This window comes from Zeugodacus cucurbitae, chromosome 3 (genome assembly GCF_028554725.1).
Source record: "Zeugodacus cucurbitae isolate PBARC_wt_2022May chromosome 3, idZeuCucr1.2, whole genome shotgun sequence".
NCBI classification, from domain to species: domain Eukaryota; kingdom Metazoa; phylum Arthropoda; class Insecta; order Diptera; family Tephritidae; genus Zeugodacus; species Zeugodacus cucurbitae.
In genome coordinates this window covers 14,618,305-14,644,448 of record NC_071668.1, presented here as the reverse complement: position 1 = coordinate 14,644,448, position 26,144 = coordinate 14,618,305, and the positions used below count along the sequence as shown (strand labels likewise).

The window sequence follows — 26,144 nt, the reverse complement described above, 5'->3', positions numbered from 1 at the left end:
TTTTTTTATTATTTATAAACAATTTTTTATTAACTTTTTCTGAAATTGTATTTATGCTATAAAATCGGTTTACGACTGAAATCTATAATTTGCCAATATTTATACGCTTTTTATTATTTTTTGTTAAGAAATTTTTGTATTGTTGGCCGGTTTTAGTTGTTTGGCGTTGCACGGTTGGTTACCGTTATCATTGTATTTGCCAATAATTCTTTTGTAACCTAACTGGAAATATTTTATTATAGATACTGCATCTGTTTTCTGATTGTTTTGCTTAAATTCTGCTCCAGCATAGTATTTGAGAATTATTTTTATGTTTTCAATTATTTCTCATGTATTTACATCTTTGTATATATTGAAAGAAAAGTAGTGCTATTTAAGGAGCAATGCTTCAAAAACGAAATGAACTATTAATCGCAACACACATACTCATCTAAACATATATTGATGTATATATATACATATGTATATATGATAGATATGTACTCCCGGCTACTATTAGCACACACGCAATAAAACAATAAAAAACTACAAAAGCACCAAATGTAGAGAGAAAAATGAGGCCATTAAAAATCGTCAATAAAACTACTAAATGTTAAAGAGTTCGCTTGTACATGCAGCAAATGAAAATGAAATTGAAAAATGAATGAATGAAGATATAGGCGAGTGAACGGATTGTACGGACAGCGCACCTGACTACTCTAACACTGTTGTTTTTATTATTGTTGTTGTTGACTGTCGAAATAACGTACGAAGAAAAACATTTAGACATTCACTTCTTTAAAAAATTGTTGTTATTTTTGCAATATGAGGATTAGCTATTGCATTAGATCAATCAATATACATATGTATATATAAATTCACACATACATACATATGTATCACATATATATTTGTATATCATTTTTTTCTCTGTAGCAACAATAATCGCAATATAATTTTCAATTTTGCAGAAGCGCATTTTTTCACTTTGTTCCTATTGTTTTTTTATTTTCTCTCGCCTTTGTTTGTGCTGCTGCTTGTTTAAACAAAAAAATATTATTATTTTTTATTATTATTTTCCTTTTCAAATGCCAGCAGTAAAAATGTATTTTATGACTGTTCTTATTGGCCATTACGGCATCAGTCATCTTTTACTGAGGCAGTGCATATACATACATATGTATATATATGCCAAAAGACAGTGAACCCTCCTTGCAATGAACTAGTTCATTTTGCTTTCGAAGCAGCCGCCTAAGCGCTATGCTGAGATCATTACTAAGCGATATAAATATGCTTTAGTTGCTTAGCACCACCAAATACATATATATATATACATTTATATACTCGTATATACATTTGTATATATTTATTTTATTTATTTTTGTTTTTTTTTTCAAACACATGAACTACTCACAGTATCACTTTAGTACATAAATACATACATATTTACATTGATATAGATACATACATACATATATGCATATCACTTACGCTTACGTACTGCTCGCAAATGTCAAAAAAGCAGCAAAAACAACAAAACTTTAGCGCCAACATAATACCTGGATGCACATATATACACATACATATGTATAAATATTCTCAAGACACGGCAGTAAGGAGAACCATTTTTGCTTAATTTTCTCGGATTTTTTGAGTTTTGCCAGCCACTAGTTAACTGGTGTTCTAACTAGTTACTGCAAATTCATTGTTTTCTGCATGTAGCCAGCTTTACTAAGTTTGGACTGCAATGGTCTCACTACTCATAGCCGTCTTTGCAGCCACTCATCTGTAAAGAGTAAAGATAAAAAGATAATGGTGAGTGGGGGTGATGGGGAAAAATGCATAATTATATGTAATTAATATGCTATCTATATATGTAATGAGTATATAAATGAATATGTATCTTAGCAAAATATGATTAAATGTTTAGTTGAGCAAAGAGTTTATGGGAATTAAAATTATTGGAATATTCTTAATCTATAAGTATGTGTTATTAGAAGGTAGGCATCTGATGTTTACTTAAATGAGGAAAGTCCAAAAAAGTGATAAAAAAATGGAATTAACCCTATAGAAATTAGTAAAACCGACATAAAATTAAAATTTTCAAAATTTGGGAGTCGAAAAGACTCTTGAATAAGAAGCCCAACGGTTAAAACTCGCATAAAAATTTAGAAAAAATTATTGTTGTACGAATTTATAGATAAATTTAACCCTCTAATGATCTTTAAAACTATTTTTATTCGTAAAAAATTTTAGAAATATTTTTTGTAATTAAAAAAAAATCTTTTACGAATTTGACCCTCGTAAAGCTTAATAAACTAACTAAAGAGATTTCCTAGTGTACTGTGTGTTAAGCAAGCTTTTCTGTAGTCTATTATAGGTATAGGTTATGAGTGTAGTATTGGAACACTTACATACTTTACGGCACGATTCCGGAAGGTTTCCTGCTCCATATCCCGTATTTTATGTGTCAGCATATGTTGTTTGAGGTTGCCCTGTTGAAGATAAGAAAAACAACAAATTTAAAATGTTTAATGATATAGAAGTGATATTATAAACAAACTTATTTCGAAGAATTTTTTATAATAAAATGTAGTTCGAATTTTTCCTATTTCAACGTTTTAGAAAAGAATTATTATTTTGTTTTTAATAACAACTTTTTTTTTATTATATTTAATTATTTCGTTTTTAATATATACATTATTTACTCAAATTTTATTTTCTTCCTAACGCTTTCAAACATATTTTTGAATAAAATTTAAAATTTAAAAATTATTATTTTTTTAATTTTCATATATATTTTAAGTTTCAATTTTTGTTAACTTCGAATTTTAACTTCGAAATTTCGAACTCAAAAAGTAAATTAATATTTTTTAATTTTCAAATAAAAAAATAAATTAATTTTTTGCATTTTATTCCAAATTTATTTTTTTAACTTCGAATTCCAACTTCGAAATTTCGAACTCAAAAATTAAGTTATTATGTTGTTTAATTTTCATATGCATTATATTCAAAATTTATTTTTTTAACTTCGAATCCCAACTTCGAAATTTCGAACTCAAAAAACATTATTTTCTAATTTTCAAATAAATTTTTTTTACATTTTACTTTTTATTATTATTATTTTTTTCAACTTCGAATTTTAACTTCGAAATTTCGAACTCAAAAAGTTAATTTTTTTTTTTAATTTTAAAATATTTTTTATAATTAATTTATTTTTTAACTTCGAATTTTCAAACTTACCTTTGTGGTAAAACCGCGATCACAGATGTTACACTTGAACGGCCGCTCCTTGGTATGGCTGCGATAGTGTATTTCTAGAGCTGAGTGACAGGGGAATGTTTTGAAACAGATGCCGCAGGTGGTGCTACCTCGCACGCCTACAAAGCGAAATTTTTTCGCAAAAGAAGAATATTGGAAACGCATTAAAGTCGTGTCTAAAGTCATGTAATATTTTCAATTTCTACACAAATCAAGTGAAAACTACTTTTATTTAATTAAAAAGCTGCAGTTAATTGATAAAATTTTATGGCTGCGCATGCGCAACAGACCATAACACAATCGCATATTTATGATATTAAAGAAATATTTATGAAAAAAATGAAAGCCAAAGTAGAAACTAGATACTACAACAATAAATTATATACTTATGTATATGTAGGTCTATGCAAACTCACCGGAAAGTGCAAGCGGATTGAACGGTGCCGCCGGCATTACCGATTGCGCAATCGTATTCATGGCGGAGCACATCGTTTGCGCTGTGGCCGGCGGGAAGAGCGGCAAATTCGGGAACATGCCGAAGGGGGGACGCGCAGCGACCAATGGATTTGGTGGTTGTGGTCCTTGTGGTGGCATAGCGCCTGTAGGTTGTTGTTGTTGCGCTGCTGCAGCTGCTGCTGCCGCCGCGGCGGCTTGATGTTGTTGTTGCAGGTGATGGGCGAGATGCGGCGATGGTGGCAATGACAGCTGATGCGGTGAGTGTGCTGACGCATGTGAGTCTTGCTGTTGTTGCTGATGCTGTTGGCGTAATTGATGCTGATGCGCCGCATGTTCTTGCTTGATTTGATGTTCGCGACGCAACTGCTCGGCGTGCATAGCGACGGCATGTTGTTGCAATTGTTGGTGATGATGTTGCGCTTGTGCTTGCGCATGCGCTGCTGCCGCTGCGACCGCTTGCTGCTGCATCAGCTGTTGATGCTGCTGTTGCAGGTGATGGTGCAACACTGGGGGCAGGCAATCGACTGCCGATGTTGGCATCAAGGGAGAGGTGAGTGTAGCAGCAGGACTTGATTGTGGCTTCTGCGCGGCCGTCGGGTTTGGACTGCGCGTTATGCTGCTATTGGCGCTGCTGTTGCGCGGCGGTGATGTGGGCGACTTGCGTCCAGCGGACTGCGCCGCCGACGTCGGTGCTGGTGAGTGCGAACTGCTTTTGGCGTGCGTTGGCATGGCGCGCGGCGTGAGATCAAGTGCACCTTGCGATGCCTCCGACATGGAACGCGCTGGTGAACTGGTGCGCGTGGAGCATTGACGCGGCGCGGAGCTCGGGCTAGTTGGCGCCGAGTTGACGGAATTGGCATTGCTGGCGGTCGAATGCGGACGAGGTGTGGTATTCACAACACCGGTAGCATCGATACGCAGCTTTTGCTCGAAGAGCAGACCTTTGAAGTCATCACTGGATCTCGGCCGATCTCCCACATCCAAGTCATGCGCACTGGACATGTGTTCGGACGACATGTCATCGTCATAGTCATCGCCGCAATCGATATTCTCATCCATATCACCTTGCGATGACTCCGAACCCAGTCCGTTGTGTGGTCCTAAATGACCCATGGCAGCGCCAGCGCCTGGCATGGCGCCGAAGTGGAAAGCCGCTGCTGCAAAGGGGTTCATGAAAGCGCCCGGCATCATCGATGGTGGGGGATCACGTATTTCGGCAGCTTGTATCTGTTCGGGTGTCAAATCGGTTGGTTCACCGGTATGCAGACGTATATGTTGTTGCAATACTAAAGCATTCGAGTATTTCTTATGACAAACGGGACATTGGTGGAAATTGCGCATGGGTGGCCGTATCTTATGCACAGCCATGTGAGTCTTCAGATTGCCTTTTGTAGTGAAGGCGCGTCCGCAGATACGACACTTGAAGGGCCGTTCGCCCGTGTGTGTGCGATAATGCATCTGCAAAGCGCTCTTGCACGATAGCACACGATCACATACGACGCATTGGTTGGGGTCGGTCAGTTTCTTGTTCTTCATAAGTTCCTTGAGTTTCAATGTCTCCGAAGTATTCGAAACTTCGATGAAATTCTCCCATGAGTTGTCATTGCTGTGTGGGCGTGGCAGTAGCGCCATCTCATGTTTGATTGGATTGAAGAATGGCGAACGCTGTAGATGCGCAGGCGAGCGTATGGGCGAGTGATGTTCAGGTGAGAGATTTTTGGTAAAGTTCAGTGGAAAGCGCTCCGCAAAAAAGTCATCGCGATGATGCAAAGATGGCGGCAGCTGTCCTGGTGTAGGCAGATGATCGAAATGATTGTTGAGGCCGGGTGATGGATGCGGATGCATACTGATGGGCGGTTGTGCTGGCTGCACGACAGGTGGCAACGCCAACGTCTTTGAGGTGGGTGTTGGTGGTGTGAATGGCGCGCTGGCGGACGTTTGTGTTGGAGTTGAGGCATTCGCGCGCACTGGGGATGGTGCCAACGGAGCAGTTGGTGTCTCCGCACGCTCCATCTCTTCATCTGGTGAATCCGTGTCGATCCTTTCTTCTTTAATTTTGATACCTAATGACGATGTTGTAACTTCCGGTGTTTCTGCGACCGCCGGTTCAGTGGTTTCTGCAACGGAAGTCGTTTGTTTTTCCGTTTCATCTTCCTCTTTCTCCTCCATAATTTCAGTCTTCACTTGCAACTCCGGGGAGTTGGATGCCGATGACTTACGCAAATCGGTAGGTAAATCTTGATTATGCTCTTTGGGTGGAGACTGCGCTGTAGGTGCTTCGGCGCGTGACTCGCTAACAGCACTGGACATTTGTGGAAAGAATGGATGCGGGAATCCAGCATTGCCTAATGACTTCAACAACTCCATCGGTGGCCGATACAGTCCTGATAAGCCGGGGAAAGCAGCGCTTGGTGGGAACGGCAGCGGCAATGATACTGGCGGCATCTGTTGTGGCATTTGCTGTGGCAGCGCTGACGGTGTATGTGAGGGCGAGCTATCCGGTGACATTTGGTCCAACAGCGGTGGGTGAAATTTATCCAAGTGCTCGGGTATAGGCGTGGCATTCATCGGCACATGCGGGAACTTGTGCGCGTGCCGCTGGAAGTGCACCTTCAGATTACCTTTGGTGGTGAAACGACTGCCACAGACATTGCACTTGAACGGCCGCTCACCGGTATGTGAACGTATGTGTATTTGAAGCGCTGAGTCCGAGCCGAACACCTTACCGCAGTAGCGGCAGCGATGCTTGAAGAACGGTTCATTGCGATTCTTACCATCGCCATTCTTATCGCGGAACGCAAACTCATCAGCCATATTGTTGGCCAATATGCCCTGTGAGGCGGAGTCGAGCACCTCTTGCGCGCGCTTCTGCAGCATCTCCAGTGAGTTTGGTTCAGGCAGATCATCGTGATTGGTAATTATGCTCGAGGCGAGATCAGTACCATAGGGCAGTGGCATATTTTCCATTTCCTTCAGTTTGCTCAACGCATCCATACCGGTGGGCATTTGGGGTTCGCTCAAACGTGACGCGCTCATGTGTGATGCCTCGACGCTCATGCGTCTACTGGCCACCGCGGCAAAAGCATCAGTGTCATCTTCGCGTTTGCGCTTCAGTGACTCAGTACCGCTGGTGTCAGCTACCTGCTCAGCATTGGTAGCAGCTTCATCGCGCAACGGCACGCCCGCATTGATGAGATGTTGACGCGCTTTAGCCTCGGCCATGCGCGCCTCCGCCTTCTGACGCAACTCCATTTCCGCAATGCGTTCCTCCTCTTCATATGTATCTTCCTCGCCGTCTTCACGCTCTTCCTCCAACTCATCAGCATCGCCAACTTCACCATCACTCGCACCTTTCGGCTGATTCAATGCCAATTGCGATTGCAATTGTTGAATGAGTTGTATTTGAAAGAGTTGTTGTTGCTGCAAATTGAAGAGCGCTTGCTGCAGAAAGGCCAACTGTTTCATGGCCGCATCATTATCACCGCCCTGTGCGCCATTCGCTATCGTCTTGGCGGCGAATTGCGCAATTGCCATTTGCATATTTTGTATGGCTTCCAGATTGACTGGCGCAGCGCCGAAAGCGGCTTGTGGCAAACCGGCAGCGGCGGCGGCAGCAAGCGCGCTCGCTGCTGTGGGCGTAAGCGCTGCGGCAGCGCTCTTTGCTAATTCATCTGCTTCGCTCGCGGCCGCTGCGTCGCTGGCATCCATACCGCTGGGCTTTCTTAACGCTGCGCTAGCCGCCGCTAATTCTTCGGCGCGCTGCTTTACAGCCAACTCTTCGGCAGTTTGTTGATCTTCATCTTCAGCTTCCTCATCCAATTCCTTATTCTCTACCGCGCGCTGCTTTGCCAACGTACCAGCCGTGGCATTAAGCATTGTGTCCTCCTCCTCACCCTCCTCCGTATCCATCGGTGTGGGCGTACCAAATTTGTTATTGTTAGTCACAACAACACCAGCCGCACTATCTAGCGGATATGCCGACGCTGTCGCATCGCTAAGCTGTTTCAACTGTAGTAGGCGCTCAACGGGTGTTGTGCCGCGCGCTTGTTCTGCTAGTCGCGTCGGTGAAACACCGGACATTATAACATTATTGCTATTGCTGTTGCTTGTGTTGTTGTGATTGTGATCTTCGGTCGCCTCACTGATTGTTGTAGCTGTTGTTGTGTTGCTTTCAAGCGCATCCGCTGCGCTTTGCACTTGTGCCGCAACGGACAAATCATTGCCAATTGCGCTGTGTGCCGCAAGCGTAACTGTGGGCATTGTTATTGTGCTGCTTGCTGTTGTTGTTGCTGTTTCTGTATTGTTCGCCACTTCTTCTTGGCTTCTGGCAATGGGCGAGCAGCAAGCACCATTCTCCTCCTGATCGCTGGTCTCATCTGCGGATGCAGCGTGAAAATAACGTTGAAAAGTCGTAAAAATGAGAGAAAAAGAAAAGGCAAAAACAGTTAAATCTCAAATAGAAGAATCGAAAATAATATATATATTATATATACATGTATACAAGCGCGCTGTGGCGAACTATGTTAAAGCAGGTGTAAATGAGTGTCCCCACGGATATAAAACCTAACAAGCTGGAAAATGAGGTCCCTCAGCGTGCAGCATCGGCAAGACGAAAAGCTTTAAAACAGTCTATTGCCACTGGGAGCTAATGCTACTACTGCTGCTACTACTTGCCACCGCGTCACAACTACTGGCGCATCTCTTTGACTTCGCAGTAAGCGCGATCAATGCTGCCAAGCCATTAGCTGAGCGCTTCACTAGCCAAGAGTTAACAAAGCGTTTGCAAGCAATTCAGTTTCTTGCCCATTTAATGAAGTAGCTGCAGTATTTTGTTGCATATAAGAAACTGCAGAAAGAGTTGGTTTTCTTTTCAAAGAAAATTACTTCTTGTTTTACTTGTCATAATCGTGCCATATTTATTTATTTATACATTTAATAAATTGTTTTGTGTTTTCTTGTCACTGCCACCGTTAATTGAATATAAGCCACAGTTAGCAATGCGCGCTGTGACTTTAAGCGGTGATTCTTATGAATCTCGAACAAGTATTGATGATCATGGGAATGTTGGGAATGCTGGTGAGGAAGCAACAGTGGTTTGAGAATGGGAAAATTTAAGTAAAAAAATAAAAAAAAATCGTTTAGAAAAGATATGAATTAAAAAAAAAATACTAATTTCATAAAATGATAGAATAAATATTTATAATAAAATTAATAAAAAATGTAAATTAAAAAAATAAAATTATTATTTTTTTATTTAATATTTTCTTATTGTTTGTATTTAATTAATATTTTTTTTTTTACTTTTTATATAACAAATAAATAATAAAAATATTATTTTTTTTTATTAAAAACCCACTGTATTTTACCAATAACTTATTTTCCAACTCCATCAATTTTTGTTACCCAGAATATATCTCCTCAGAAGCAGAAAAAAATATCAGCTACTTCTATTTAAGTTATTTATTTATTTATTTATGTACGCTTGCTTGCGCGCTCATAGCATTTGGTGTGACCATACACCTGTTTGCTAACCCGCTAAGCCACTTGCTTGCTGCTGTCAAGCGGTAGCTGCCACCAGCGCGTTGGCTCGTTGCTACACCTATCCTAGCCGCCTAGCTGCTGCTGCTGCTGCAAGCATGTTTGTCGCGCAGATTTGGCATTCGGCATGCGGTTGCAAGCACATTTCATAGCGCATAACCGGCATACAGCGTGATCGCGCCATAATCGCATAAAAATCTTTCACTAATCCGAGTGGCTGGCGGCGGTTAGTTAGTTAGCTTATGTAGAAGGCGAAGTCGAAGTAAAAAAAGTCTAGCAAGTAAACTAAAGATAGCAAAAGTTGTTGTTTGTTGCATATATATAAACTTATAACTCAATTGACAGCAATGTAGGCGCTTGCCACAACTGTTACTTATTGCTGCAGTAGTCTGTATGTGTTTTACTTGGAAGGCACACATACATACATACATATTTAATGCAGACATATGTATGTAAATTAAATTTCCGATAGAATATGAAACGGTCGCAGCTTCTTTATTAAGCAAATTTTGAACTCATATGAATAAAAAAAGTCTAAAAATTCAATTTAATTACGCTAATCCTTGAACTGTTTGTTTTTTGGTTTATCTATGTATTATTGTTTTGAAAAAAAAAATCTAAATTTTTATTAATTTTTCTTTACTTTCAAGCAACTTTAAAAAAATGTCCTACGCCAATATTTTTAACGGTCATAAAATTCGCAATGATTTATGTATTTTTTAAAAGCTTCATTTTATCATCCCTTCATTAACCGGCCATAAGAATAATTGATACTTTATATTTTTATATGCTGTTTTAATAGAATGCAAATATTGACCTTCAAAATGTGCTAGAAGAAATCGACTTTTATGAACTTTGAAAGAAAAATGGACAGTTATTATTTTATTTCATTTTATTTTATTTTATTTTATTTTATTTTATTTTATTTTATTTTATTTTATTTTATTTTATTTTATTTTATTTTATTTTATTTTATTTTATTTTATTTTATTTTATTTTATTTTATTTTATTTTATTTTATTTTATTTTATTTTATTTTATTTTATTTTATTTTATTTTATTTTATTTTATTTTATTTTATTTTATTTTATTTTATTTTATTTTATTTTATTTTATTTTATTTTATTTTATTTTATTTTATTTTATTTTATTTTATTTTATTTTATTTTATTTTATTTTATTTTATTTTATTTTATTTTATTTTATTTTATTTTGTTTTATTTCATTTAATTTAATTTTATTTTATTTTATTTTATTTTATTTTATTTTTCTAATTTGTTTTCTCTAAAATTCATGACCACCCTTTACCTTAATTTGCTATATATTTCAATTTGCATTATACGCTGAAGTCTAACAGCTACCAAATACGGCATAAACGTTATTTGCCATAATTTTCATTTTAAAATACTTAAATGTTCTTTCACGAAAAAATTGCTTTTAAATTTTATTGAACTTTGAGCACGTTAAAGTGTCACCATACATTTGAGAAGCACACATGTATGTTTGTATGCAACTAAAGAAGGCAGTACATAACAGCTTATATGCATATTAATAACAGTTGCACTCAGCAGACGCAAGACACTTTGGTACTGTCGAGCGCAATATATGGAAAATATATTTTTAAAATCAGACTATTTGTGCAAATAAAAATTGGCTGTTAATGTGCAAATGATGCAAATACGCTTAAGAATTGAAATTATAATGTTTTTAAATTATTTTTAATTTATTTGAAGTTGAATTTTTGAAACGCCGCCGCCGCCGTCGCCGCCACCGCAGCAAGCGTGTGAACTCGTGTGACTAAATACCTGTATGGTGAGTGGATATGATTTCTCAGTAAAAAAAGCGAACAAATATAAAAAATAAAAATTTCAGGCAGTGGTCTCAACTCAGCTGTTCCCAAACAGGTTCATTGCAGATTTTTTTCTGCTAATTTTCCAATTTTTTTTCTACAGCTATTTAATTTAATTAGCACTTCTTTTGTTCGTTATTTGTTTGGCAATAATTAAATAAAAAATTTTAAAGCGCAAATCCGACTAGTTAACCAAGTATGCAGTAGCTGTCCCGCAACTACAAGATCGTTCGCAATCGCTGCAGCTTTAATGCGCTCCATTGACGCGCTCGTTTCGGGCGATCTTTATTGCTGATTTTCACTTCCTTTTACCGGTAACAAGTGTTCTTACTAATTCCACATAGCCTGCACATCTCGAAGATCACTGATCTTCATTGGCAATTAGTTGTTTTTATCGTTGCACTCCAGCTGCCTTATACTTGATTCATTCGTTAGTTAAGTTTTTAGTGGCTAGATTAGCATCAGTTGCGGACATTTTGTCATTAAAACATTAGAAGTACATTAGAAATGTGTTTTCTGTAACATTTTGTGATTGCTTTTGTTGTACTAAATAGTTATCGCCTTATTTTCGGTGATCAAGTCGAATGATCGCTAAAAATTAGTGATAGATAGCTACTGAGATTAGTGGTGTAATTAGAAGTAGTGGTCCGAAATTATTTTCGGTTGATTTAATTTGTTTTGTTTGGATTCAAAACAGTTTTTTTATTAAATTTTTTTTTTTTCTCAAATTAAAAAAAAATTTTTTTAAATATTATTTTTGAATGTTTTTTTTCAAAAAAATTTTTTTTTTTTAAATCTATTTCAAATTATATTCTGATGACTAAGTACTGTTTCTCTTCTGTGTTCATACTCTATTCACTTATTTAAACCCGTATATGAATGTATCCACTTTTCTCAAGTCCTGACAGTATTTCGCCACCTTATTAGCTATTTAGTATGCTAAGACTGCTAGACTGTAAACAACTGTGCAATACAACTCATTAACCTCTCATATTTTCATATTCTAAATGTGCTAAACACAAATATGACGCATTTACTAGTTGAATATGCAAATGCGAAATGATTTATGAGGAAGGTTACTATATGGAAATATATAGTTATGCATAAATTTTGCACTAGACATTTGCTTTTATTATAGCATTTGTGCTATAATTATGCGTTGAGAACAATACAACACATTTTGCATGCAACGAACGGCCTCTATAGGACGATCATATTCATATATAAACGTATTTATAATTATAATTGCAACAATTTCGCATATTTATATATTTTCGCTATGTGTGAGTATGTATGTACACCTAAATAAGTACAATAAAAATGCAATTAGTTCACTTTAACATATTTCAAATGCAAATGCAGAAATTTTGCTATGCGCCAAGGCATGCAATATACCTACATGTGTATGTACATTCATTATATAGATGGGTATATAAGTATGTCTAACACTCGCATGTGTAAATTAGCTATTTTTGATGGAATGATTAAATCGTGGCGGCGAGACCTTTGTGTGATGGAGTGGGTTTATAGCGGCGGTACAGTGCACAGATATGTATATGTACATATATGTAAATATAGATATATGTATGTATGTATGTATATAAAAATATATGCAAATGATCGCTGTAAAATTGTAAAACAGTTTGAGTGATCGTATAGTAGCATATGGTTTGCTATTTTAATGATATTTGTATGTTTAATAATATTTTTATATTTTTTATTATTAAGTCTATATTTCAATTTTTATTATTAAAATGGCAAAATTTATATTTTTTAAATAAAAAGTTTTTTATAACCAAAATTTTTCTTCTTTTCTTTTATATCCAAAAATGTTTTCTTCAACTAATTTTAAAATAATTTTTTTGCTTAGTACTTTAAATTTGCCACAAGCTTCCCTACAATACTAAACATTGGTGTTTATTCAGCCGTTAAAAAAACAACAGTCATTAATTACAAGCTTTAGCGGCACCAAAACGGAATTAAAAAGAAAACATATAGACAGATACTTTGATTTATTAATGAATAAATAATTTCACTTCTAGTGGAATTATTGTCTTGTTGATAGAAAAATTGACGCAAAGAAAATTTATAGATGTCTAAAATGGGTATGGTAGGAGTGAAAAGCGTTGAAGGGGGATATTTTTTGATATTTTAAATAACTTTTTAAACAAAAAATTATAAAAAATTGTACATATTTTTTTTAATTATTCAAAAATGATATTTTACTTTAAAAATACGAAAATGAATACCTCAAACAATTCATAATTACTCATATAACTTAACAAAAAAAAAAAATACTTACAATGAAAATAAGTTAAAAAAAAAATAAAGTGAACTACTAAATTTACAAAACAAGCGCACAACAATAAAAATAGCAATGTAATGCGTTTGTTTGCTACTTAAATAAATTTGGAACGTGAGATCCACTTTCACAAGCCGAAAAGCAATTTGTATGCGAAATTGTTGATAGCAAGCAAATGTGACTAACGACAAAATGTAGTTATGTATATTTGAGTAAGTGCACGATTCCTAGGTATTTACATAATACAGTATGTATTACAAGTCTTGTTGAACTTTAGCAATTTTATCTTAATTTAATTATTGGCCAAATGTGCTTTAAACAGCATTTAGTTGGCTATTAAGGGCAATAAAATGGAAAAACTAAAATCAAATAGCTTTGGAAAAAATAATATAAAAAATTAAATTTCGAAAATTGGTAATTTAAATGAAATGAATGTGCGAATTAAATAATTAATTGTTGCAAATCATTTATTTATTTTTTGTATTTTTTATTTTAATTTTTGTTTAACGCTTTGGCTTACATAGTTGAATTTATGTATGTATATAGTGTATAGTGCATGTATAGAGTTTGATATATATACATAAATATATACTGAGTCAAATTTTTATTGCTTAGTATGACAAATTAATGGCCTGACTTACTTACAGTGGTGGCCATATCATTTGCAACTGGAACGCGATTTTAGAAAAAGTATATATATCTTACGATTAAACTTTGCAGACTGTTGATTGAAATTGAAATTATATTAATTTGGTGTTTTTACTATTATTTAACGTTTATAAAAACAAATATTTTCATTATTTAAAAAAATACAGGTACCATTTTGATTTCATCTCTAAAATTACGTAGACAAAACATATGCAACTTTTTAGAAACAAAGGTAAAAAATATGTTTTGCTAATATTTTGTTGCAATTACAATGATTTTTCATCAATTCACGACATTTCCTTGGCATTGAGCCAATTAAATTGTCCAAGATTTTCATCGGAATCGATTTTCAGGCTTCTTGAAGTCTATTAAGTAGTTCATCGCAATTTTCAATGATAGTCCTTTCTATACGCCTGTTAATCGGATTTTACAAGTTCTCAATAGGGTTCAGTTCTGGAGCCATTCCAAAACATTCACAATATTGGCTTAAATACAAGATTTGGTATATTTAGACGTGTCCTTTCGGTCATTTTCCTATTCAAAGATTCAACACAATGGCATTTCCCGCTCAGAGTTGGACAAAATTATACTTTTATGGTTTTATGGCTAGAGATGAAATCAAAATGGTACCTGTATTTTTTTTAAATAATGAAAATATTTGTTTTTATAAACGCTAAATAATAGTAAAAACACCAAATTAAAATAATTTCAATTTCAATCAACAGTCTGCAAAGTTTAATCGCAAGATATATATACTTTTTCTAAAATCGCGTTCCAGTTGCATATGATATGGCTACCACAGTATATATATATACATATATCAGCTAAACTGCATTTCTACATGTTTCTGTTGAGCCATCAAATGTGTGGCAGTCAATAAAATGATTAAATGATTTTTGTACTAATCCTGTCATATACAATACAATGAAAATGTTTAAAAGTCAGCTATAAGCTACATTTATCTTATATACAGATATATAATTGTGCTATTGGCTACCAATTTAAATTAGTTAATTACTTAAGTGGCGTTACTTTACTCAATCTCATCGAAATAAACTCAAATCAAATGCATTGCCTCTTTGAGAATCAAATAATTAATATCTACCACAAATGTGAGTAATAAATAAAATAAATTTTAATTTACACGTTCACAAATTTATATAAATATTTAAATATATACCATATTCCCCTACATATTTACTGAACCGCCACATTTTCTACGCTCTCAACACATTCGGACTCATAAATTCGTTTGCGCTTAAGCCATGCGTAACAGCGCTATGTACGCCTCAATATATCAGCATGCATGTACGCACATATTTACATATTGGCGAGTACGAACGCAGTCAGCATTCAGCCAGCCAGTAATGCTGCATATAAGAACAACAGCATATCCGAGTGACCCAACCACCAACCAACCAGCCAACGAAAGCGACGAAGTCGACGCACCAACGTACCACTAACAACAAGTAAACGCGCACGCTGTTGGCCGTTAAAATGAATGCACACATAATTCTGCTTGTCATACGCTCGCACATTAATTTCATATTTCCTCATGTTAATTTCGTATTTGGCCCACCTTCACAAGGCAGATTTGCTCTAACTGAATGTGTGTGTGTATATATGTATATTTGTATGATAAATATCTATAATTTGTGTAGACTTGACGTTCGTACATAAAACTTCGAAGAAGACAAATTGTTCCGCAAATCAAAAGTAGCATAATTTTTGAATAAATATACAGACACACACATACATATATAAACATCCTTTATATTTTCATATATTTTAAATATTATTTTAAAATATGTATTATACATATGTATGTATATATTTATTTCTGTAAATATTCATTTTTCTATGTTTTGTTTGCGCTCATTGCTTTTGCTAGCTTTGTGGCACCCACGTCACGGCTGGACTCAGTCGGATTGGCTGCTGTCTTAAAGCAGATAACATTAATATTTTTTATGACACAAAACAATTGGCAAGCGTTGTGCTAATGAGTACTTATATATTTATATACATACTCGTACATTTAAACAGATGTTTAGTAATGTTTTGCGCATTATATTTAAGCTTTGAATTTATTGTGTGCCTCATTGCACTTGCTAAATAAATAGCTATATTTCATATTTTGTTAAGCCAGGCGGATAAGTACTGGCAGTTAGTTTGTTTAAGTGATTTTTTTTAAATATTTAAGTTGATTTTTTTAGGGCACTTGAGTTAAGAAAATTTTTAAGAAGTAAAATAATTAATATATATAATATAGAGACATATAAATTATTTTAAATGTAGAAAAATTATTTTTTTTTTTATATTATGTGGATTTTTATATTATTTAATATATATAGAGATATTTTCTTGCTTCAATTTTTTTTAATTTTTTTTTTAGAAAGTCTTTGAGATTTTTTTATTTTTTTTATATTTAATTTAAATTTAAGTAATTGATATGAGTGTCCAAAAAAGAATATTTAAAAAAAATTCTTGCATACAATTGACTCTCTAATTGCTTTTTAATTGTTTTTTAAATCAGAATCACTTGAAATATGCGCATTTTTAAGCGTTTTTTAATATAGTTTCGTTGGAATATTTACATTTCCTCAATTTTTAAATAAAAGGCAACCAAAAAAATACTTTATTAATGCCGAAAAACTTAAAGCATAAATAAAAATTCAAAAACAATTTAATTTGAATGCTTGCATATATGTTTATATACATATATATTTATACAAAAACGCATAAGTAATGCGGCAATATATAAAAAAATAGCAAATACATGCTTATAAAAATGTATATATGTATATATAAATATATATAGTGTCGCATTAAATCAATGCGGTAGACTTGTTGCCATGTACATACATATATATGTAAAAAAATAGATATGTACATACATCCGTTTTTTATGATAACCCCATTGGGAATATGCTGCATATTTTATTAATATGGTTCAACACAAACTAACCTTTAGCGGCATACATTATTATAAAGAAGAAGAATAAAAAAATAAATAAAATAAAAATACCAGAAATAATGTATATGTACAAAGATATGTCTGCAATTTTAACGCGATCGTATGCATAGATATTCCCTTTATGCATAACACAAAACATATACATACATACATATACATATATTATACATATGTACTGTACATTGCACAGTTATCGCTATCGTATGCGCATAAAATACATATAAAAAGAACATACATATGTATGTATATAAAACCGTAAAACAGAATATTTGAATAAGAAAATAAAGATTCAATTAATTTCATTTCATTTCATTTTCGTAATTTACATTTCGTTTTTTAAATACATAAGTCAAATTAATGCGTATGATTCGCAGGAAAATAACTTTTAAAAAGAAATAAATACAATTATACAGACATCCATATGTAAGTTTGTATAATTGTACCACAGCAGAGTGCAGGGAGCAGCCTCTGACACCAAACAGTATAATCAGCGAATAGTCAGCGAATATAAAATATGCATATATGTAATAAAACAACAGCCTATCAGCGACTATGCAGGGCGTAAACAGTGTCTATGTAACAGTGCAGAGCCAATGATTTGCTGTTGTAGGCAGCATGAGAGTTAGCCGCAGTGAAGTGAATGGACTTTTGAGTTGGGTTGGGTGGAGAATTAATTGATTAAGTGACAGGCTGGAGACGACAAGCATATTTATTCATAAAGTGCGTTTGTTGAGTGTTTGTAAATGGATGTGCTTGTATAGACATGTTTAAATGTGTTTATTAAATGAAATGGTAGTACTAATACTTTAATAAAAATATATTTAAATAAAATAGAATTAAAAATAGTAGACAAAAGGAAAAAAAAATAGAAAATTATATTAGAAAAAATTATCATTAATTTTGAATTTATTATTTATTAACAGAATAAGTTGAAAATTTTGGGAAAAAATGTATATATGTATATAAAATTTTTTATTCTTAATTTCTCTTATATAACAAAAAAATCATTAAATAACATTTTTCATTATTTTTTCTTATTATTTTTCCTCGTCATAAACCCACATTTTACCCAAAAATTCAACAAAATCGAAACTATTAAATAGTATAATAAAAACCGCATGATACATTTGTATCTCGCTGTATGCATATACATTAATGTGCAATAAAAATGTACAATTAAATATTTTTAATAACACAAGTTTCATATTTGTTTACAAAATAAACTATATAAAAATTTTGATTGCATGAGCATGCGAAAAACTTAGCAATTTCTCAATTGTCGGTGAATATTGTATGAATTTGTTTTCATAAAAGGGAGAAAAAATAAATACAACGGATACATTGATATTAATGTACAGTATGTGTTAGCAAGCTTGTTGAAGGTAGAATTTTGTTTGTGGAAAATACTAAGGAGCCCTATGAGAAAATTTGAAAAATAATTATTGGATATTTTTTTCAGAAAAAAATTGGAAAAATCTACAAATTTTGAGAAATATTGAACTGGAAAAGTAAAAATAAAATATTATTATATTCATAAAAAGTGAAAAAATTAATTTTTTTAAGAGTTTTAGGGGCTTTAGGGCTAATTTTAAAAATATGTTAATGGAATTATATAGATAATATTTTTCTATTCGTGAAAATCAATATACATATTTCTGAAGGTGCTCAATTAAATGCTCGATAATTTTAAATTATATTAACTCATGCTTGTTTCCTACGTTAAACGCTTTTAATTAACCACAAATCAAATATAAATCTCATTCTGCACATTTTTCAAAAATTCGCTGCTTTCACTAAAATCATAATTAACACGCTGATTTGTGGCGGCGGTAAATAAAAATGAAAAATTAATGTATGTATATGTGGAGCTGGGCGTAGACGGCAACAAGCAGTTTCAAAAAAAATAAAAAAAAAAATATATAAAAAAATTTATTTGAAAAAAATCAAAAAAAAATTTTTTTTTTTTTGCAAATTTCGGTGTTAAAAAAAAAATAAAAATATTTAAGCAGCCAAATTGATTAAATTTTTCATACGCAATTTTGAATTATACGTTCCTCGGTCTTTCGTCTAGCTGCGCACACGCTAGCATGTACATATAACCAAATAAATAAAGAATTAAAATTTAATAAACACATTAAAAATGAAAATAGCTAAAGCGCAGCAGGGAATGGTTGTTTAAAGTGTTTTAGAAATGATTTGTTTATAGAAATGTATGTATATAATATTTAGTATAAGATTTTGTATACATATGTATATACAGAAATATATCATAACCAAGTAGATAATTACCGCAATTTATATTACGAATAAATTGAAAAATATAATGTTTAAAAATTTGGTTTTTAAAAATAATTTTATTTTTCTTATATATACATATATTTTTTCAATATTGATTTTTAGTATTTTTTGTTTTTTGTATTTTTTTATATTAAAAATTATAAAAAATTATTAAAAATAAATTATAGTTCACCGCAAAATTCGCACATATAAAGTATAATGCAATTATATATGCAATATATCTATATTGCACTCATCTATATACATCTCATACACCACTAATACCGCGCTTATGCGCTTCCTTACAAGATATGTATATCCGATGAGTTATGAGCCTTTTAGCGACCACTGTTTGCCTCATATGCTTTAATTAATCGCTACAGCTGATAATATGCAGCAAAAACAACAGCAACTACTTGCAACTAAATGCGACACTAACTAAACTAAAAACTCCACGCGACTAAAAATAAATACACGCGGCATGCGAGTCAAACATACATACATACTCTGCATATGTATGTATATGTAGATGCAAACAGCATAAATCTAAATCCATATACACACACGTCTGTCTGTATGTTAAGTAACTCAGACATCATTTTGAGCGCCAAACAATTTATTTCGATCTACTATTCTACTAAGACAAGCGTCTTCTTTTTTGGCTACAACAACATCAGATTGCTGCTGCCGCTGTTGTTGAAGCGTTGATGAAGCCGATGATGATGTTGATGAGTTCAAAAAACGCATTTTAACTTGCATACATTTTACAAAAACACACAACAAAAACAAATTTAGCTGCAAGTTCACACACATACTTACATGCACTTTAATACAAATGTATGTACGTATGTAGTGCAGCTATTATAGCTGCTAGCTGACTGTTGGCTTGCTGCTGTGCGCCAGACGTCGAAAACTAAGCGTTTTAAATGATACAGAAAGATCGTGTCTAAAAATGGATGCGGACAACAAAAGGAAAGGCACAAGTGGCGCGGCAACAACAGTGTGTAAAATAGCAACAACAACAAGAACAAAAACAATAGCAAGTACAAATAGCCACAACATTGGGCGCACACAATAAGGGCAAACTCAAATATGCAGCACGCAAAGAAAACCAAATCAACTAAACACAACAACAACAACAACAATTTTGCTTTGCGCTGCAATTGCATGTGCTTGTGTGTGTTTGTTTCTAGGCAATTGCAATAATGCCGCAATGTCGCGCTGTGCATTGTGGCAAGCAAAACATTGATTGGCAACACACTTTTGTTGTTGCTTCATAAATATTTAGTTTGTTATTATTAATATTAATTATGCGCTTGAAATTTATACGACAACATATAAGTGCATATGTATGTATGTAAGTGTGTGTCCTTTATATACTTATAACCAAATATGGTACCGCTTAGGTTTTTAATTATTTAATTATTTTTATTTAGCTGGTAACAACAAGTACAAAAACAACAATAATAGCACTTTTTCCTTTAAATCTTTTTAAAGTATTTTGCATAAATAATATTAATTTGTCTTCTCGTATTTTTTTATTTTTTATAATTAATTTTTTTTTTTTGTTTATTTATCGTCATTTTTTTTTTCCACTTTCTGTGAAATAAATAAAAGCTGCACGCGCGTTTGTTAATGCGTGGGTTGGCGCATTTATGCTTTATGTTCCTCTCTGCGCTATTAAATATTTAAATGACGCTGATTTTATGGTCTGCCATTTTGTGTTTTTTGTTTGTTTTAAACTTTTTGCTGCTTTTAGCTTTATCTTGCTCAGCACTGCTTATAAGCTTCCTGTCTTGCTTTGTTATAATGATTTTTCTGGTTGATTTGGAAAACTTTAAAAGAGAGTTGGAGCAGTTTTAAGAAAACCGCAGAGCTTCTAAACCTGACAAATTTGATACTGAAATCGTTTTATTTTTTGGAAAATCGGTCGTTTGTGAAGAGATGTTTGAAGACACGAAGGAAAGAATTCGCCAAAAATTAGGGAATATTAAGTAATTGTGATTGAAATTGAAATTTAAGAAAGATAATAAATGAATATTTAAATACAGAATTCTTACGCTAAGATCATTTTTTCAGTTTTGAATATGATTTTAAAGCAATTTAAAAAACGAGTAAGTCACAAATAATTATATATCTGCCTCTTCCACATTACATTTCAGAATTTGTTTATAATATATAAACAGAAAAATTAAATATTTCTCAGAGTGAAGAAAATATTTATATATTTGTGTGATTGGCGTTGCAACCGTTTAGCCGGTTATAGCCGAATCGACGATAGTGCGCCACCTGTCTCTCTCCTTCGCAGTTCGGCGCCAGTTATTTATATATTTAGAGATTCTAAATATTGAAATTGAAGAAACGTGAGCTTCTTATACTATATATAGTATATAAATATATAATAATATGAAATCACACATTATATCTACAGCGACACATCTATAAATACTTCTTTCGCATATCAAACTGGCTTCACTAATTATAATTATATCACCTCAAATTTTATTTATAATTACTGATAAATATTCAAAAATATTGTCACAATGCCAACCTATTGACTATGTAATATCTTTGGAGTTTTCTGCTTACGTCAAAGCATATTTTCAATATATGTATGTATAACAAACATCATAAAAATAACAAAGCGCGTTTCAACTCAGCGCAAATGCTTTTAGTTTTGATTAAAGCTGATAAAAGAAGTAGTTTAAAAAACCATAAGCGCATAAAAAATATAACTCAGTATCATAAAAATTCAAATTTTCATATAAAAAAGTAGTGGAAAACATACACTCCCAAACTGAGCACAAACAACGGCAGACATACAAACATACAACAATACAAATTTATATTTTTAATTATTTATTAATTCAATTTTGTTGCTTTATTATGGATTATTATTAAGCGCTAAACTGAATTTTATGATTAATCAAAGAGCCAAAAAGTTGAATATAAATTAGCGACAACAACAACACTGCACAAAGCCAAAAAAAATGTCACCAGCAGCACTAGAGTGCCAAAAGCCGGCAATTGAGTAGCCATTGAGCCATTGAAGGCAAGCACAACGTGCCTAATGGGCAGCCAACAGCGGCGGACCAATCGACAGCAGTGGCGCAGCTTGTATCTACCGGTCCATTTGAAATGAAATATAATAAAAAATATCTGTATGTATGATGCCTGTTAGATATTACGAGTATTTCTCGTGCAGCAGCCGCTTCTTCCTCATCTACATACATCTTCTTCGTCAATTTTTATTTTTACTTTTTATTTTTTTTTTGTTTTTGCTCTTTTTTTCATTAATATTTGCTATTTCAATGTCTGTGCGCCCAATGTAGTTTCACATATATAATTTTTTAATTGATTTTGAAAGCAAAATTTACATACAAAAATATTAGGTGTGTTGGTTCCTCGGCTACCTATCATATTAATTCATATATACACTTATCTGTTTGTAGATTTGTATGTCTGTATATTTACGTTTATAAACATTTAAAGTTATTAAAATATTTTTGTTTTTTTGTTTTGTTTTCACGTTGCTTTTTGTCTGTGCCTTGCGCTGGCTGTGTCCGCTTTTGCCATTTTGAGTGTTAATATTTTTCGAACTGTCTCAACGGCTTTTAAGGGGTTTTTAATTAAGTTTTACAGCAAATTGAAATGCATATTTATGTGTTGCTTGCGTTTTCATTTCATTTGCTTGAAATTATGTATGAGCGCATGTAGGCGTTTGAACATAATGCAATTAAATTAATTTGTGAATATGAAATTGCAATTTTTTAAATGGAGATTGAAGCGCTAATTGAGGGGAAAACTATATAATTTCAAATATATGAATGTCCTTGAGAAAAAAATATAATGAAGAAATTATAAATCAAATATATTGATTGCAAACATTAACCGATGTAAAATATTTTTAGAACATTTGTAGACATTAAAAATTAGAAAGCAGTTTATTTAATCGAATAGGTTAATATTTTTTTTAATCTTAGCAAAAAAAAGTGTGCTTATCATTTATATATGAACTAAAGAATAACGGCTTTCAATTTCCGCACGAAAAATTTATAAATTTATACTCGAAAGTATAATGGGTCAAAAACCGACGGGAAATAAAGTATTCATTGTCGAGAAGACTGTAGTGATTTTAATAAGGTTCATACTATTTATATAAATAAATAAGAAAGGCGCTGAATGTATTCGAAATTTATGTCGATAAAATTTGGTAAATTGAAATTTTTGCGCAACTTTATATTTTCTATATTTATATAATTCTAAGAAGAATTCTTAAAACGAAAAGTATTAAATATATAACACTTCACATATCAAGATGTGAGATACAGAATATTTTGTGCAGATAAAAAATAATTTGTATGAAAATATCCACAGTGTTTTCATCTTAATTTTTTATTTTTATGTTTATCAAGACTTTTTAATTGAATATGAAAAATTAACCAAAAAAATTATTGGTTAATGCAAAGAAAACTTCACTCGTAAGAAATCAAAAAAAATAATAGAATGAGAATATTTTCAATTTCAAAACTTTAAAAAGATTTTCAGAACACTACAAATTCCCAAGATGAGTTCTTTATCTTGTGAAAAAATTTGAACAAAATTTTTCATTTACCGAAATTTCCAAATTGAAAATTTTAGTTATTCTTCTCTCATCAGGAAAGCAACTTTATTAGTAATGATTAAAAATATTTTATTTCTTTTTATTTTAGAAAAGTATTAAAAATATTTTTATTTTTTTATCATTCAGTCAGCAAACGGCTCGCACTCGACTGACATAATCAATTTAAGAATAATTTGAAAGTAAATGAGATTTCTGCAACACTTTGGCTAGCAGATTATAAACTCTTTTGCTTGAAACTTCAAAAACATTTTTTACAAAGGACTTATTTTCCATTTCCCAAACTCCAAATTTTTGTAATCACTAATATATATATATTTTTAAATTATTTAATTTTGAGCTAACAACGCCTCCCAATCACACACTTTGCTCAAAAACATTGTCTAATCAGTTTTTATATTGAAATTTTCAATTCACAACTCACCTTTCTCCACGCTGTGCGCTCGATCTTTCAATTGTTTGACGATTCCATATTTAACGGTGCCAAATTGTATCATTTTATTAATTGTTTCTTGATGATTATCTTTGAAATCACTACGCATTTCACACAAAACAGTTGATATATGATTTTTCATTTAAAAAATATTTTCTTTATATACATACATATATTCATAAGCGAATTTCAAAGTTGAAAAATTGGCTTGCACTTGCTTATTAGCTATGATTTTTGTTGAACACACACAAAAAACGCTTTAATATCAATTATAGATTTGCACAAAGTTTACACGACTTCGAATGCGATTGCGTTTTATAGCTGGTGCTGCTCCTTGTAGTTGAGTGAATTAAGCGCGACATTAGCGAAGAATTTGTGACATTTGAAAAATAGTGAAAATATTTTTTATAATATTTTTAAAAATTTTAAATTTTATTTATTTTATTTTTAAATTAAATTAATTTTCTTTTTAAATTATATTAAATTTTATTTTAATTCCGAATATTTTTATTTATTAAGCGTTTCGATTAACCGCCGGCTTTGCTGTAATACCGTTTGGAAATGTTTTACTGATTGCCTATGTTGGACTAGCTATTGGTTGGTTGGTTGATTGCTTGGCTTTTGCTTGTGAACGGTAAAAAGAGACACGGTTGTATACGGTTTGTTGTTTACGCTACACGCTGCCGTCATCAACTGTCATCATCATATTCATTTAAACTTTAATAATGCTCGCCACCGCTCATAATGTGTAATATCAATAAATTCGTGTGTCGCGCTGTTGCTTACAATTTAATTTATGTTGATGTTGTTGTTGCTATTGTTGCGGTCGCTGCTGCGCGTTCTCATGTGTATACTTAATGTTAGATTTGCTGCAAGTTGTTGTTGTTGTTGCTGCTGTTACTGTTATTTTTTTTCTGTTTTGTGTTGTTGTGTTATTTCACCGCCGCTGATGATGATGAAAAATCGTATTGACGTTGCGTCGCTGTTATATTGCTACTGCGCTGCTGCTAGCGCCTCCTGCAGCCTACCAATGTTATATGTATGACTTGCTAAGTGCTACTCTTATTACACACACACGCAATTGCGCCTACATGCATACATACATATGTATTATATATACGCACATATAATATGTGAGCGAGCTTGCAGTTGTTGTTGTGGTTGTTGCTGCTTGGACACTTTGTAGCGCTCAACATTCAGTACACTGTTGCTATTACCGGCAATTTATTTGACTTCTACCTCAACGGCAACCAATTGTATTGTCAGCAAAGAATACCGCTTCACTTAAAAATATGTAGTTGTTGTTGTTATCAAACTATTTAGTTTGTTATAAATTATTAATGTTTTACCGACGGCAATTTTTCCTACTAGTTTTTCAATTCAATTATTACAATTTCAATTTTTGCTATTTTTATAATTATAAATTACAGTTATTTCCTTTATATTTGTTTGTCACTATTTATATATTTTTCTTCGTGCAACTTAAATTATTTGATTTTTTTCTTTGTAAAAATCCATTTAGAAATTTTGTGTATAAATTCACTGTTTCACACGTTTTAACGGCAAGTTATGTTAACTAAATGCCATCAATCATTTAACAGTTCGCGTATGAAATTAACCGTCACTATGTAGTACTCTCGACGCAACACGTAGATATCTTCATATGTTTCTTACGTTCTTACAATTACTATTTTTGTTCCTTTGTTATTTGCTTAGTGCTCAGTACTTTTCGTCTACGAAACGTCACACTACATCAAAAACACCGTACCACACTACTAGTGTACGAACGTTCAGCACGCGCGTCAA

General features: G+C 32.8%; 1 protein-coding gene across 3 annotated transcripts; it reads right to left on the bottom strand.

Moving 5' to 3' along the window:
• On the bottom strand, nucleotides 1-26,144 carry LOC105216276 (homeotic protein spalt-major). 3 transcript variants are annotated; one of them, XM_011190684.3, is made up of 5 exons: nucleotides 24,330-26,144; nucleotides 3,657-8,072; nucleotides 3,223-3,359; nucleotides 2,394-2,474; nucleotides 1-1,765 (listed from the first exon to the last, which is right to left on the bottom strand). In XM_011190684.3, the coding sequence occupies exons 1-5, from the start codon at nucleotides 24,478-24,480 to the stop codon at nucleotides 1,736-1,738; spliced, it is 4,815 nt and encodes a 1,604-aa protein (XP_011188986.2). In that variant the 5' UTR covers nucleotides 24,481-26,144; the 3' UTR covers nucleotides 1-1,735. The 3 variants fall into 3 exon arrangements, with proteins under 3 accessions (XP_011188986.2, XP_011188987.2, XP_054083128.1); XM_011190685.3 differs by having other exon boundaries at nucleotides 2,398-2,474; XM_054227153.1 differs by having other exon boundaries at nucleotides 3,223-3,302.